This window comes from Ipomoea nil, unplaced genomic scaffold (assembly GCF_001879475.1).
Source record: "Ipomoea nil cultivar Tokyo-kokei standard unplaced genomic scaffold, Asagao_1.1 scaffold3069, whole genome shotgun sequence".
NCBI classification, from domain to species: domain Eukaryota; kingdom Viridiplantae; phylum Streptophyta; class Magnoliopsida; order Solanales; family Convolvulaceae; genus Ipomoea; species Ipomoea nil.
Window position 1 is genome coordinate 6907246 of NW_017619497.1, and position 16897 is coordinate 6924142.

A 16897-nucleotide genomic window follows, 5' to 3' on the forward strand; every position below is an offset into this window, starting at 1 on the left:
CAAACATATTTTTTTAAAAAAATAATAAGAGACACAAGTGGTACTTGCATCTTACGTATTATACGTGAGATGCAAGTGGCAATTGCGTCTCTGGCTTGTGGAAAACCAGGGCGACCGGAGAGTGGAATATACGTGAGACGTCTTAGGTTTTACGTTTTCCCACAACGAAAACGTCTTACATTTTCCAAAGCAAAAGGAGGCCTTACTCTGCAGAAGAATACACAAGCCAAGGCACAAGTGTCACTTGTGTCTCACGTATGTATAGTATAATACGAAAGACACATGTACCACTTGCTTTTCTTATTATTTTTAGAAAAGAAAAAAAAATGTTTGTAAAAATCACTTGGGACATGTGTTTCTGTCCCAAGTGAATTTTTCCTATATTATCTACATTTTAAAATCTTCTCATTTTTGTCGTTCAATTCATTTCTAATATTTTTTTTAAAAAATAATAATAATTCATTTCTAATATATTTCCATTATTTCAGTACTAGTATTTGCGCCCGTGCGTTGCACGGAATGAATTTGTTATAATATTTTAAAAATATTTAGATCGATATACAATTGTATAAATTATAACATCGAATATTATAAAATATAATTGAAGAATTGAGTTGCACCGATTATGTTTTCTGATGTTATCAATACTTGAAGAATTCGAGTAAATAATTGCCCAATTAATAGTTAACGTGTAGATATACGCATTCGGTGTTGCAACTTTAGAGATTTTATATATCAGTGTTTATAATTTGTATTAATTGGACTAATTAGCTCGTTGTCTAGCAACTCAGTTATAGAAATTATTTATACGGAAGATATATTTTCTATGTAGATATATAGCAATTTTGTCATCTTTGTATATAAAAAACCATAATATCAATAACTTGAATTATACATTATTGAAAATCTCTTTGTAGACAACATTGGTAGTAGTAACGGAATTTTATCCATTCTCGTCTAGAGTTAAAACCACCAGACCATCAGGATGAATGACTCGGGAAAAATTCACATACAATAAACTGTGATTAAAGACGAGTTGTTTTAGTAATAACTCAACGTGAGTTAATGTTTGACCCTGACTTTTGTTGATAGTCATGGCATATGCGAGCATCAACGTGAATTGTTTTCGTTAGAACTTGAATGGCAATCTCGTATCAGAAGGGCGAAAGACATTTTAATTGAAGATTTTACTTTTATTAATAGTATAAATATAGATTGGTGTAAATAATAATTAATAAATTATTATTTTCTTATAAAATTACATATAATTTCAAATGAATTTTCTCATTTATTACGCAGAATTTGTTTCCATTATTCTCACAATTATAATGGTTTAATTATTCTCAGCATTTGATAACCATCATCCATTTTTAAGTACACATTGACTTCAATGTGTGATAAAAATTCATTAGATATTAGTTAATTTTCATATAAAATTTTGTTACCAATTAAGCTTTATTAAATTTTTTTTTACCAATTAATTAATATTCATATTCATTTGGGCGGGAATGTTGAAGATGATAATTTTACTTTTATTAATAGTATAAATTGGTATAAATAATAATTAATAAATTATTATTTGTTTATAAAATTACGCAGAATTTCAAACGAATTTTCTCATTTGTTACGTAGAATTTGTATCCATTATTTTTATAATTATAATAATTTAATTATTCTCATAATTTGGTAACCATTTTTCATTTTTATATACATATTGACTTTAATCTGTGGTAACAATTCATTGGATATTAGTTAATTTTCATATAAAATTTTGTTACCAATTAAGCTTTATTATTGTTTACTAATTAATTAATATTCATATTAATTTGGGTTGGGATGTTGTAAAGGAGGATTTTACTTTTATTAAAGTCATTTCACTAAGAACTTGGAGGGTGTGGTTGAGTGGAAGGGACGCATCCATCCTTATTAACCAAAGACAAGGATTTGATCATTGCCTTTGAGAATTGAGCAACTTTAAATCTCCAGGCCAGCCCTTTCACCCAAAAGAGGGGCATTAGTCACTTTATCTAATCATATTATATTAATTTCATTTTGAAATCATTGGTTCACATATTTGATTTATTTATTTTTTCTTTAATTATTCTCGTTGTAAACATAAATGATATTGCAATAATTAATTTATAATATTTATCAAATTGTATTTTTTTTAAATGTAAAATTTTCTCATGTTTAGGGATTAAAAATATTTTAAAATTATTTTTTATTAGTAAGTATTTTTATTTCTAAAATATTTTCCAGCAACCCAAACACTCCCTTAGTCTCTAATAAAAAATTGAAAAATAAAAGTTATTTCATTAAGAAAATTAAAACTAATTAAAGTAAATATAATCATGCTATATTTATTTGTAATTGTATATTAATTTCATTTTGAAATTATTGGTTCACATCTTTGAATTATTTATTTTTTTCTTTAACTATTATAAACAAAAATTATGATATTTATCAAATTGTATTTATATAACATTTGCACATGTTATGAGGTGTTAAAAAATATTTCAAATTATTTTTTATTAGCATGTATTTTTATTTTAAAATATTTTCCAGCAGGATAAACACTCCCTTAGGCTCCCATAAAAAAAAAAAAAAAAAAAAAAAAAAAAAAAAAAAAAAAAAACTGATAAAGAAAAGTCATTTCATTAAGAAAATTAAAACTAATTAAAGTAAATCTAATCATGCTATATTTATTTGCAATTGTATATTAATTTCATTTTGAAATCATTGGTTCACATTTTTGAATTATTTATTTTTTTCTTTAACTATTATAAACACAAAATTTGATATTTATCAAATTGTATTTTTAAAAATATATAACATTTACACATGTTATGAGGGGTTAAAAAATATTTTAAATTATTTTTTATTTGTATGTATTTTTATTTTAAAATATTTTTCAACAATCCAAACACTCCCTTAGCCTCCCATAAAAAAAACTGACAAAGAAATGTCATTTCATTAAGGAAATTAAAATTAATTAAAGTAAATCTAATCATGCTATATTTATTTGTAACTGTATATTAATTTCATTTTGAAATCATTGGTTCACATATTTGAATTTGTTTTTAATTATTATAATTTATAAACAGAAATGTTATTGTACTAATTAATTTATGATATTTATCAAATTGTATTGTTTAAAAAATATAAGATTTACAAATGGTATGAGGGGTTACAAAATATTTTAAAATTATTTTTTATTAGTAAGTATTTAAAAAAAATAAAAATTCCACCAACTCAACACTCCCTTCGCCTCCCATAAACAATTGATAAAGAAAAGTCATATCATTAAGGGAATTAAAACTAATTAAAGTAAATGTACTCATACTATATTTATTTGTAACTATATATTAATTTCATTTTGAAATTATTGGTTCACATATTTGAATTATTTATTTTTTTCTTTAATTATTATAAACATAAATGATATTGTATTAATTAATTTATGATATTTATCAAATTGTATTTTTTAAAATATAGTGTTTTACTCGAGAATTTTTTTTTTTTGTTATTATGAATTTAAAATGAAATTAGAAAAATAAAAAGATTTTAAAATGTACAATATAATAATATAGTTGGAATTTTATATATTTGGTCAAGTATCTATTTTCATAACATACAAAATTAAAATTAAAATATTGTATGGTTAGTATAATATCTAATCATGTACATATTTAGATAAGTTTATAGAAAAAATTTATAAAATTAAATTGATTTATTACAAATTGTATTTCATATATATATATATATATATATATATATATATATATATATATATATATATATATATATATATATATATATATATATATATATATATATATATATTATAATTTCAAAAATATTAATAATAATAATAACTAAGAAAATTGTACTTAGAAATCAATAAAAATGTAAATTCTAAATTTTGTATGAATAAATATAAACTCTAATCGGACGCATATCCTTATATGATTGAATAATACATTGTATATACACATAATATTTATTAATATGTATATATAAAAATTCTATAATATAATTCATTCATTATAATTTGTATTAATAGATTTATATTTAAAAATTTAAAAAGCTGTGTTATATTTTCAGTAAAATATAAACATATTCATTTGTTTTTCTTAATATTTCATTTCCTTTTGAGTATATTCATTTCTTTTTTTTTTCCTTCATAAAAATAATTAATATTTATTTCTATTCATTTTTCCTAATAATTGTCAATTAATTGGCCTGATTTCCATGTCGATTAGGATATTAATAACAGATTTCTGTTTGAAATATTCATTTCCTTTCTGATTAAAAAATAATATAATTATAAAAATATAATTACTGATTATATTTCTAATAAAATATTAATATATTCATTTCATTTTTCCTTCATAAATAATTAATATAAGTATAATAATTATAATCATATAATTACTGATTATATTTTAAATGAAATATGAGTATATTCATTTCCTTTTTCACTCATAGAAAGAGTTAATATTCATTTCCATTTATTTTTCCTTCATAATTTTTTCCTAATATTTCATGTGGTGGTTACTAATTTTTTCGTAGGGAAAACGGTGTTATATTTCCAATAAATTTTTAATATTAAATCTTTTTTTCATTTGGCCTGATTCTTGTGTCTATTAGTAACAAAATATTAATAATAGATTCTCGTGTGTAAAATTCGTTTTTTCTGTTCATATTCATTTCCTTTTTCCTTCATAAATAATTAATATAATTATAATAATATAATTACTGATTATATTTTAAGTGAAATATGGATATATTCATTTCCTTTTTCATTCATAGAAAGAGTTAATATTTTTTTTCATTTCTTTTTCCTTCATAATTTTTTCCTAATATTTCATTTGGTGGTTACTAATTTTTTTTGTAGGGAAAATTGTGTTATATTTCCAATAAATTTTTAATATTAAATCCTTTTTTCATTTGGAATGATTCCCATGCCTATTAGTAACATAATATTAATAATAGATTTTCGTGTGTAAAATTCATTCCTATTTCTGGTCATAAAAACAATGTGGTACGTTTGTAATATTCATTTTCAATCACAAAAACAATTTGGTATGTGTTTAATAATCATTTCCTTTTTCCTTTACCCTAATTTTCTGTGTAGCAAATTTGTTATTTACTTATTAAGCACTTTTTTTTTTTAATTCGAGTCCATTTTTAATATTAATTTCTTTTTTCTTTTGGTCTGATTTCTGTGCCAAAAGCTGTGTTATATTCTTAGTGAAATATAAACATATTCATTCGTTTTTCATCATATTTCATTTCCGTTTGAATATATTTATTTCTTTTTTTTCCTTCATAAAAAGAATTAATATTGATTTTTATTCTTTTTCCTTAATAATTGTCGATTAATTGGCCTGATTTTCATGTCGATTAGTAACATGATATTAATAACAGATTTCTTTGTGAAATATTCATTTCCTTTCTCGTTCATAAAAAGAATTAATATTCATTTCCACATAATTAAAAAGTAATATAATTATAAAAATTTAATTACTGATTATATTTCCAGTAAACTATTAATATATTCATTTCATTTTTCCTTCATAAATAATTAATATAATTATAATAACTATAATCATATAATTACTGATTATATTTTAAGTGAAATATGAATATATTCATTTCCTTTTTCACTCATAGAAAGAGTTAATATTCATTTTCATTTCTTTTTTCCTCATAATTTTTTTCTAATATTTCACGTGGTGGTTACTAATTTTTTCGTAAAGAAAACGGTGTTACATTTTCAATAAATTTTTAATATTAAATCTTTTTTTTTTCATTTGGCCTAATTCCCGTGTCTATTAGTAACAGAATATTAATAATAGATTTTCGTGTCTAAATTTTATTTTTTTCCTTTCATATTCATTTCCTTTTTTCTTCATAAATAATTAATATAATTATAATAATATAATTATTGATTATATTTTAAGTGAAATATGGATATATTCATTTCCTTTTTTCATTCATAGAAAGAGTTAATATTTGTTTCCATTTCTTTTTTCTTCATAATTTTTTCCTAATATTTCATTTGGTGGTTACTAATTTTTTTCGTAGGGAAAACTTTGTTATATTTCCAATAAATTTTTAATATTAAATCCTTTTTTCATTTGGCATGATTCCCATGCCTATTAGTATAACAGAATATTAATAATAGATTCTCGTGTGTAAAATCCATTCTTATTTCAGGTCATAAAAACAATCTGGTACGTTTGTAATATTCATTTTCAATCATAAAAACAATCTGGTACAATGTTTAATAATTATTTTCTTTTTCCTTTACCCAAATTTTCTGTCTAGCAAATTAGTTATTTACTTATTAAGCACATTTTTTAATTCGAGTCCATTTTTAATATTAATTTCGTTTTTCTTTTGGTCTGATTTCTGTGTTAATTAGTAACAGAATATTAATAACAAATTTTATTATTACAATTAATTCTTTAGTTTTTTTTTTTTTTTGATTTAGAATAATGATAATTGTAATTATATTAATTAATTAATTGTATGGATATTTTTTTTGCAATGAGATACAGATCCACTAATATGCAATGTACCCAGATGTGTTCTTCTGCCTCAAAGCCTAATGAATCATACACATGTTGCATCTTAAATGCACGTAGATATAGACATTCATTTTTTTTTTTTTGAGAATACTAATCGATTCACTGATAGTTGAAGGTAGATAACAATACTTATAATATGAAATTAAACCTTTTGGAAGAATAATATGAAATTAAACTCAAATCCAAATTACTTTACATCTATTAACCCCTAATTAAGATTATATAATAAGGAAACATAGATTTAAATGATTTAATCTAAGAGCTTGTAAATATGGTGACTGCTTTAGTGTTTTTAGAGAGACAACGTGCTTTACCAATTCGCCAGGAAGAACCAATCTCATGCCGGTCTGAATCTCGCGGGAAGTGATTATCGGCTTCTTGTTGTAGTGGGCCAAGCGAGTCACCTCTTGGGCAAGCTTCAAGAAGATATCGTTGATGAAGCTATTCATGATGTCCAAACTGCAAAACATATTGAAGTACGTGAGAATATAGTTAGAAAAATGTAGAAAATTCATACAAAAAGAAAGCAGAAAGATGAGTTTGAGATTCTTTGATTGAAGAAGCTCTTGTATTTATAAGTAGAAAATACTAATTCAAAAGGAAAATATAATAATTTATTTATTTAAGGGAAAGTATAATAATTTATTTATTTAAGGTAATAACATTATTATTATTATTATTATTATTATTATTATTATTATTATTATTATTATTAACATTATTATTTATTTATTTAATTTTCATTTGACATTTACTTACCAAATAAGTTTTACTACAAAAGTTTTGGGGGGAAAATTTGTTAGGAGGATTTTATTTATTTATTTTCCATTTGACATTTACTTACCAAATAAGTTTTACTACAAAAGTTTTGGGGGGGAAAATTGTTAGGAAGATTTTACTTTTATATATATATAGATATAGATATATAGATATAGATATAGATAGATAGATTTGACCCGTATTTTCTCCAACTACTCTTTCCGATTGTGGGAAATTGGCAATTTTCTTATTCACCCAGCATACCCAATCAGTTCAAGAGTCAAAACCTTGCCATCAAGTTGCACTACAATGCATCAAAGACTAACTCAATTGATTCGATCAATCACCCTAAAATTTTGCGATAGTATTAGTGTAAGAGTTCGAATCTCACTGGCAATTGAGAGACCTTAACCAATCAGAAGTGATAAAGACTCATTGTGTGCAGAGTATATATACACAGACAATGGGTGGAACCTAAGGATTGACGAAGAGACTCACAATTTACCTTATTCAGCAGCTCTTAGACAAGGTTTATGAAGCTTAAGATTAGTCTGACACTCTAACATAAATTGAGAAACCTAATATTGTATTCCAAAAAAAAGAAAAAAAAAAGTTGCACTACAGTTCATATATAATTTAATACTACATAAATTGGGTCCTCCCACCAAATCACAAGGCAAGCAAATTATCTACAGGGGAAGCCAATCGACTTATGAAAACAAAAGACAGCTTACGAAGTTATTATATTATGAGCGGTGATTGATATTAAACGACAATCTCCAAAAACTGCATTATCCGCCATCTCGCTGTCAAGAAGTTTTTTTTTTTTTTTTTTAAAGGAGCCTGTGCGGCATTTATTTAAAATATGTAGAAATAGCAGCTGGTGGACTTGAGTCCGAATACATAATAGTCGTCTGAGTAAAGGCAATAGATGCTAGAGTATGAGCTAAATAATTTTCTAATCTAGGAACATATCGAATTAAACAATACTCAAAAGCTAATATACTAGTCCTGCAGCTATCAATGGTATAGCCCAAGTAAGACCGTGGTGATCTAGTCGTAGATGACAGATATTGTTGTAGTACTAAACAATCCGTGAAGAGCTGGATAGAGTTTATACCGCGATCTCTCAACCATGACAAAACTTCTTTGCACGCTAAAGCCTCCGCCATTAACGGTGTAAAACAATCTGACATAGGGGCAGTCATTGCGGAAATATATCCTCCTTGCGCGTCCAGAATAATTGCACCCGCTGCCGCCCTGTTCGTTTGTTGGTCGTATGCCGCGTCGAAGTAGCATTTTAGGGGATCCACGTATGGCACATTTGGCAGTAGCTGTTGCTGCCCATGCGGCTGCACTGCGACACTGCTCAAGGACCGCCCATTGCCTGCCGGTTCGGGAATGACATCTACAGCAACTAGCAGCCGTGCCCCATCTTGATCCATCACGGCCGCATTGGCCTGCGGCTGCGTGTGTGTCGGGTGCACAATTTTCCAAGAGTGTACAGCTGAGGACGCCATCGCGATTACTTTCTGAGGCCTGGGCAAACATGCGTCCCACACAGCCCCATTCCTCGCACGCCAAATGTAATATAGAAGTGCCACTGCATAAATAATCTCATTATCATCTAAAATATTCATCAAATCATTAAACCAATCACTGAAAACATTTGTGACACTATTGGGGATTGGAAGGTGAGATTGTGTCCAAATGTTTGATGTATAGCCACATGTGATCAAAGAGTGCACAATATCTTCATGTGAATTCCCACACATAGCACATGTTGGATCAATATCCACTCTCTTTATAAGTAGATTGTTTGAGGTAGGCAAAATATTACTCAGGGCTCTCCATAAAAATGTCTTCCACTTTGGTGGGATTTTGAGTTTCCATAAAACCTTCCATTTATCAAAGGTCCCTAGTGGCTGGGAGTAATTGCCCACTAGTTTCCTATACCCATTCTTGACAGAATATTCACCATTTGGATCCCCATACCAGTACCACAAATCATCATACTCAGGTGACACAGGTATTTTTTTAATTCGTTCCACATCCTCCGATATGAAAATATCCGTTAGAATATCTGGATCCCAGGTTCCGGTCTGTTGGTCTATTAAGCCCATTACCTTTGCCTGTGCCAATTGGGGTGGTTTCTCCGTTTGTATTCTCGGGTGATTTTCATCATGCAACCATGGGTGGTTCCAAATCAACGTTGTTTTACCATCCCCAATCCTCCTTCTCACACCCCCACAAATTAACTCCTGAGCCGCCAAAATACTCCGCCAACAAAAACTCGGGTTATTACCCAAACATGCATCATAGAAAGAATTAGTGGGGTAGTACCTGGCCTTATAAACTCTCGAAACCAATGATTGCGGCTGTGTCAGAAAACGCCACCCTTGCTTCCCTAGCATAGCAATATTAAAGGCATGTAAGTCCTTAAATCCCAACCCTCCATACTTCTTTGGGATACATAACTTATCCCATGCCTTCCAATGTATACCCTGGTCATTCTTAGATCTCCACCAATATCGATTCATGGTTCGCTCAATGACAGTGCATAAAGTCATCGGCAGTAAAAAAACGCTCATTGAAAAGGTAGGCATAGATTGGGCTACACTTTTCAATAAAACTTCTTTTCCTGCTTGTGATAGCAATTTTTTATTCCATGAGCTGATCCTCTGTCTTATCTTATCTTCAATATACGAAAATGCTGCCCTCCTATTTCTGCCCACAAACGATGGAAGTCCTAAATACTTCCCAAAATTCTGAGCCTGCACCACCCCCAATATACTGGCAACCTCATCCCTTGTCTCTCCACGCGTATTTTTACTGTAACAAATATTCGACTTATGATAATTGACTGCCTGTCCCGACATCTTCTCATATTCCGATAAACATCGTTTAATTACTTCTGCCTCTTGCACATTTGCTTTGAAAAAAAGTAAACTATCATCGGCAAAGAAAAGGTGGGTAATAGAAGGTGCTCCTCTTGCAACCCTACAGTCATGTATTTCTCCTTTTGCCTGTGCCTGCTGCAATAACAGTGAAAGCCCTTCAGCACAAATAATGAACAAATATGGTGAAAGGGGATCACCTTGCCTCAAACCACGAGTCGGGATTATCTGTTCACTCTGTGTCCCATTCACCAACACACTATAGGATACTGTGGTTACACACATCATCAATAATTCCACCCATCTTCCATCAAACCCTAAGGCCATTAACATTCTTTGTAAAAATGGCCATTCCATACGGTCGTATGCTTTGGCCATATCCAACTTCGAAGCACCCCAACCCATGAGTCCACCGCTGTCAAGAAGTTACGTACACGGGAAATGAATTCAGTTATAAATTAAATAGTATTGCATCAAGAGTATAACATAGGAGGATAGTTATGCTGTGCATCCGTATGCACCATGCATGGTGCATACGGATGCCAAAACGACGTCGTTTTATTAAAAAACGCGCGTCTCCCCTTTTAAAAAAAATTCAGGTTCGATTACCAGCAACAACATTATATTGTTCATTCATTCTGGAATTTTAGTTCATAGATTATGGAATTATAGTTCATTGATTATGGAATTATAGTTCATCAATTATGGAATTGTAGTTCATCGATTCTGAAATTTTAGTTTATAGATTATGGAATTTTAGTTCATTCATTCTGAAATTTTTAGTTCATAGATTAGATTATGGAATTATAGTTCATCGATTATGGAATTATAGTTCATCAATTATGGAATTATAGTTCATCGATTATGGAATTTTAGTTCATATATTGTTGCTGAGAATCGAACCTGATTTTTTTCTTTTTAAGGGGAGACGCGCGTTTTATAAAACGACGTCGTTTTTGCATCCGTATGCACCATGCATGGTGCATATGGATGCACAACATAATTTGCCAACATAGGAAATAATTTTATTGTAAGCAAATAAACGAGTAGGCAACGCATAATTTACATGTGAAGGGTTTGTAATTTGTATTAGTAATCTTTAGTCATAGCTAGGCTTTTAAGATGGGCCAAAGTGCGTGGGCCAACTCTAAACCGTTCCACGGTAAAGCAGGTTAGAGCAGGGTGTTAAAAAATTACACTTTTCATAAAAAAAAAAATGCAAAAGCTTTTAGAAAATTAACTCTTATATATGTGAATCATGTTAAAGAGCTCTGATCTAAATTTGTCAAACTCTAACACCACAAGTTGAATTAGATTAAAATTAGCCTTACAGTGATAAAAATATTAAATGTTGTATAAAAAATCTTCTATAAAAACTTAAAATACTAATTGATATGTAAATAAAAAAATATTACATATACAATTAATACTCGATACAAAAAGCTAAAGACCTTAGTTTGTGATCAAGCGGCATGAAGTGACTTTCCCAAGTGGGAGGTCATGGGTTTGTGTTCGGTATTAACTTGTTGGACTTCAGTAAGTTGAGAGTACTCAATACTCGATACAAAAAAATAATATATCTCATTCACTTCACGCAAAATAACAAACAGGGAAATAACATTACAAAAATTCTTAAGGACTAATGTACAAGTAATTCAATACAATTTATAGAGCGTTTGGTTGGAGAGGGGGAATTATGTGGGAAAGGAATTGCAATTCCATGAGAGATGAATTACTGGGAATAAAGTGGGAATTTAAATTCCAGTGTTTGGTTTACAAGAATAGAATTACTGGGAATGGTTAAAAAAAGAATGAGTAATTTTGACTCATCATTATCTTTTTTTCTTCATCAAATCTCAGAAACTAAAATCCCAGGGGAGACATGAGATTTTAATTCCATGAAAATGTAGGAATTATAATTCCTTTCAACTAAACAAGGAAATTTTGTGACCTTTGGAATTAGGTGAGAATTAAGTGGAAAGGGAATTTAAATTCCTTTTAACCAAACGCCTGTTAGCGTTATTAGTATTGTCGTGAGGCCAGCGATTTCCCTGCAAAGTCAATGGCCAGTTGACGAGGTAATCCATCGATGTCTTAACAACTAAACTTATGTTTTGTTCTCCCGCAACTGGCGTAAGTCAACACCTCACGGAAATAACTTATACAATCTTCTCACAAAATCTATAATTAATTAATTGAGCAAATATCAAATTTGGTCACATGAGTATTAACAAAATGACAGTTTTGATCCACATGTTTAATTCCTACTAATTTTCCATATTATTTTAGTACCAATTTTCATCCACGACTATTGTTTTAATGTTAAAATTCATCACGCCGATCACTCATTCGTTTAAGACATTGCGAAATCTAAAAATTTTAAGGGTACTTTCGTCCTTTTCAACTTAATATCCCAAATTGAGCATGAATAATGAGATTTAAGCCTTAAGATCGATCCCAATTTGCAGTTCTCCTCTTCATCCTACCTTAATTTAAGGAGGAGAAATGTGAATTGAGATCGACCTTAGGGCTGAAATTCCTTTATTCATGCTCAAATTGGGATCTTAATTTGAAAATGACAAAAATACCCTTAATAATTTCATATTTCGACATATCTAAAACAGAGGAGTGACCAATGTGATGACTTTTGATACTAAAACAATAATTGTAGATGAAAATTAAATAGGTACTAAAACAATAGTAATGGATGAAAATTGGTAGGAATTAAACATGTGGATCAAAACTGTCATTTTGCTAATATTTGTGTGATCAAAATTGGTATTTACTCTTAATTAATTACTTAAAATTTCCCTATAAATAGTTACAGCAAGTTTGGGACTTTTTATCTCCTCACACAAGCTTTAATTTACAAAGCATCCTCAAGCTTACTTGCCTGAACCATTATGGCCTTAAACTCCGACTCTAAATGCATTTTTACAATCCTTTTCCTCTTGGGGACGTGCGCTTATGAAGCCACTTCTCGCACCCTTGAAGAAATATCCTTACTCCCACAACTTCATGAGCAGTGGATGGCTCAACATGCACGTTCCTATAAGAATGATGTTGAAAAGGCCAATGGGTTCGAAATATTTAAACAAAACTTGGAATACATCGAGTCTTTCAACAAAGCTGGCAACCGATCCTATAAACTGGGTCTCAATAAATTTGCAGATATGACTTCTGAAGAGTTCAGAGCCAAAATGCTTAATATCGACAGCATTCTCTACCACCCTAATTGGCTACATAGAGGAAACCCATCTGGGAATGATAGCCCGATTGATGTTCCAGACAATGTGAGTTGGATAGAGAAGGGAGCGGTTACTAAAGTCAAAGATCAAGGCGATTGCGGTAAAATTACATATTTTTATTGTTTGCAATGTTTTGTTTTTTTTGAATAAGGGAAACCATAGCCTCTACACCTAAGGGTGTGTAAAAGCTAAACCCCTTATATACTATCACATTTTCAAGAGGTATGATGCTGAATTTTGTCTTTAACAGCCTAGGTTCAACAGAGCAAAACCAGTTTATGTTGATTATAATTGATCAAAATAAACACAAAGGCTATTCACTTCCATTCTTGCAAATAATATGTTTCAGGTGCATGCTGGGCATTTTCGGCGGTTGCAGCGGTGGAAGGAATAAACCAAATTAAGACCAAGAAACTAGTGTCGTTGTCGGAGCAACAACTTCTGGACTGCGACGAGAGCGGCTATGGCTGCAATGGCGGCTTGATTACCGAGGGATTCCAATCTATACAGGATATCGGCGGCCTTATGTCCGATTCCGACTACCCGTACGACGACGGAAACCAAGGAATGTGCAACCGCCAAAACCAATCGGCGGCAACCATCACTGGTTATCAGAAAGTGGAACAGGGCGAAGCCGCACTCCATAAGGCCGTGAGCAAACAGCCCGTCTCCATCGGCATAACGATCGGCGGCGACGACTTCCAGCTGTATTCGAGCGGCGTCTTCAATGGCGATTGCGGCAGCGGGTCCCATCACGCCGTTACGGTCGTCGGCTATGACACCACCGCCGAGGGAGAGAAGTATTGGCTGGTGAAGAATTCATGGGGTACGAGTTGGGGCGAGAAGGGATACATAAAAATGGCGAGAGGCAATAGTGATGAAGGGCATTGTGGCCTTGCCACAAATGCTGTTTACCCTATGCTGGAAATATGATTAATTAAGTAATTAAAAACCTTGATTTGATCCAAGAACGTTAATTTGGATAATTAACTCAATTATGGTACTCTATAATCCTATTTCGTAAGAGTTTTATGCAATGCAAGTTATTTTGCATGCAAGGTGACAGTTTTATTTTGTATTTGAAATATTAATTGTATTAATGATTTAGTATGGAGCATAATATAAGCTCCGATATTGTTGACGTTAAACGTTCTGACATATTATTTATTGAGTAGTATTGTTACAATTTAGTATCTGTTTATAGTTACTTTTTCAACCTACCAAAACACAGAAAATCAATACCATCCCACTAGAACGGCTCAAGATCTTTGCCCTCAAGATCTACACCGGCCGTACTTTATATTTTAACTTCATGAAATTCGACCGAAACCCGGCCAGATGCATGCCTCAAGAATTCAAGAATTTATATTGCACGAGTAATAAAGCAAACGATATAAACAGTCGTGTACTTGATCCTAGCAAGTAGTATCAGATAACAAAAACATATATAATTCTCTTCATTATCACAGGTAAACAAACGAACTAGATTTCGATGTTCAAGACAAAAATTCTACTGAACACTACTAACTTTGTAATATTTAAGAGATCAGATTAATAAATATATGATTATCGGACTATAGTATTTTATTTTCAATTTTTTACCGCGTTGTATAAATGTATAATATAATAATATTAAAATCATAGTCGGTTTTGGATTTTTGTGGCCCCGTTCTTATAAATAAATGAGGCCCTACCAAAAGTATAAGCGCAATCTTTAATGATGAATGGTGAATAGTATTAGTGGTGAATGGCCTTATAGGACCAACACGCACTTAAAGTATTGGAGGTAAAATGTATATTTTAGTATGCGTAGATGACTTCTCACGCTTTTCTTGGGTTGTCTTCCTCAGAGAAAAGTCCGAGACCTACGTACCATTCGTATTGAAATATATGGTGCATTTATACATTTCATTCTGATTCATTTTTGAATATTGTGTGGTGCATTTATGCATACCTAATGGTGCAATCTGCACCGACCGTACAGAAAGCCTGTCCATATTTGAACCAGTATCTATATGGGAAAGACAACATAGGTAATAGGTAGTGTGTGTTAAATTCCGGTGGTGGATCTTTACTAACCAAGGTTTTCTATTATAAGTGCTTTCAATATATTATTTTCATAGTTTTATTCGTTCATTTAAATCTCTTGTTTATTTAAATTCTCTTTTATTTGATCTTTATTCTCGTTATATTCCAAACCCCCAATCATTTCCTTAAGCACAAAAGTTAAACTAGTTACTTCTCGTGGGATCGACCTTACTCCCGCTACTACATTTGTATGGTTCTAATTTGGGAGAATGATTTAGATCCAACGGGAAGGAGGGGAGTTTAATTTTGATCCTTCAATTATATAATTGTAGTTTTTAAATTTTGTATCCTTCTACAAATTCAAAACATGTTGAAATTGATTTCCAATAAGTTTTTTTCGCTTTAAAAACTATATCTTTGCATTCTTCTTTAGGTTTAATTATTGATGATGTCAAGGACATAACTAGTACTTGTACTATATCTGTTTCCAGTTTGTTAAACGATATGTGAATCATGCTGCCCATACTATTGTTAGGGGAGCTGGTTTTGACTTTTGAGTCACGTTGTGGTGAATGGCTCCATGCACCGCTTTTGTTCATTGTGAATATTTTGGCTGATGATTTAATGAATTGATTTTACCCTTTGAAAGAAAAAAAATGTTTATCAGAAATCAGTTTTTGAAAAATGATTATTTTTAGAAAATATTTTCATTTGGTGGTGTTTGTCTAAAAGTTAGACAACTATCTTATCCTAGTTAGTTGAAAGTCAAAAATTTATTTATTTTTCTATTTGATTTATTTTATGAAAAATGATTATAAAGTTATTTATAATAAAATATAATTTATTTTTAATACTGATAAAATTATTATTATTATTTATTAAAAATTTAATAACTATAATATATTATAAAGTCAATCCGTTTTCAACTCTGATCATCACTATTAATAATTTCAAACCAATTATGCATATTTTGATTTTTGAATATCACTATTAGGGGTGTCCTTGTAAGAGGGTAGCTAAAAAACCTTGGTTTGAAGAACTTTAATATGGATTTTTTTTTTTTTTTTTTTGTTTTGGAGATATAATATGGATTATTAACTCAATTATGTTACTCCTATAAACCTATTTCCCAAGAGTTTTATGCAAGGTGACAGTTTCACTTTCTCTTGTTGGAAAGCGCGTTTTTGAATCCTAAATAAGTGCATTGTGTTACGGGATGTCAATGTAGTACACACACAAATACGAATTTGATTCGGTCCGTCAATACAAATTTTGCACTTTTCATGGCAATTAATTTGCATGCAAGGACACCACCAATCAACAGTTTAGCTAATTATCCTAGTATGGTTTTGCTCTACGTGTGATTTAT

General features: G+C 30.1%; 1 protein-coding gene across 1 annotated transcript; it reads left to right on the forward strand.

Annotated features, from left to right (window-relative positions):
- Positions 1-13106: 13106 nt before the first annotated feature.
- Positions 13107-14648, forward strand: LOC109164629 (zingipain-2-like). Its single transcript, XM_019313147.1, has 2 exons — positions 13107-13600; positions 13850-14648. Exons 1-2 carry the CDS (start codon positions 13156-13158, stop codon positions 14431-14433), a joined length of 1029 nt encoding a protein of 342 aa, XP_019168692.1. The 5' UTR covers positions 13107-13155; the 3' UTR covers positions 14434-14648.
- The last annotated feature ends 2249 nt before the right edge of the window (positions 14649-16897 follow it).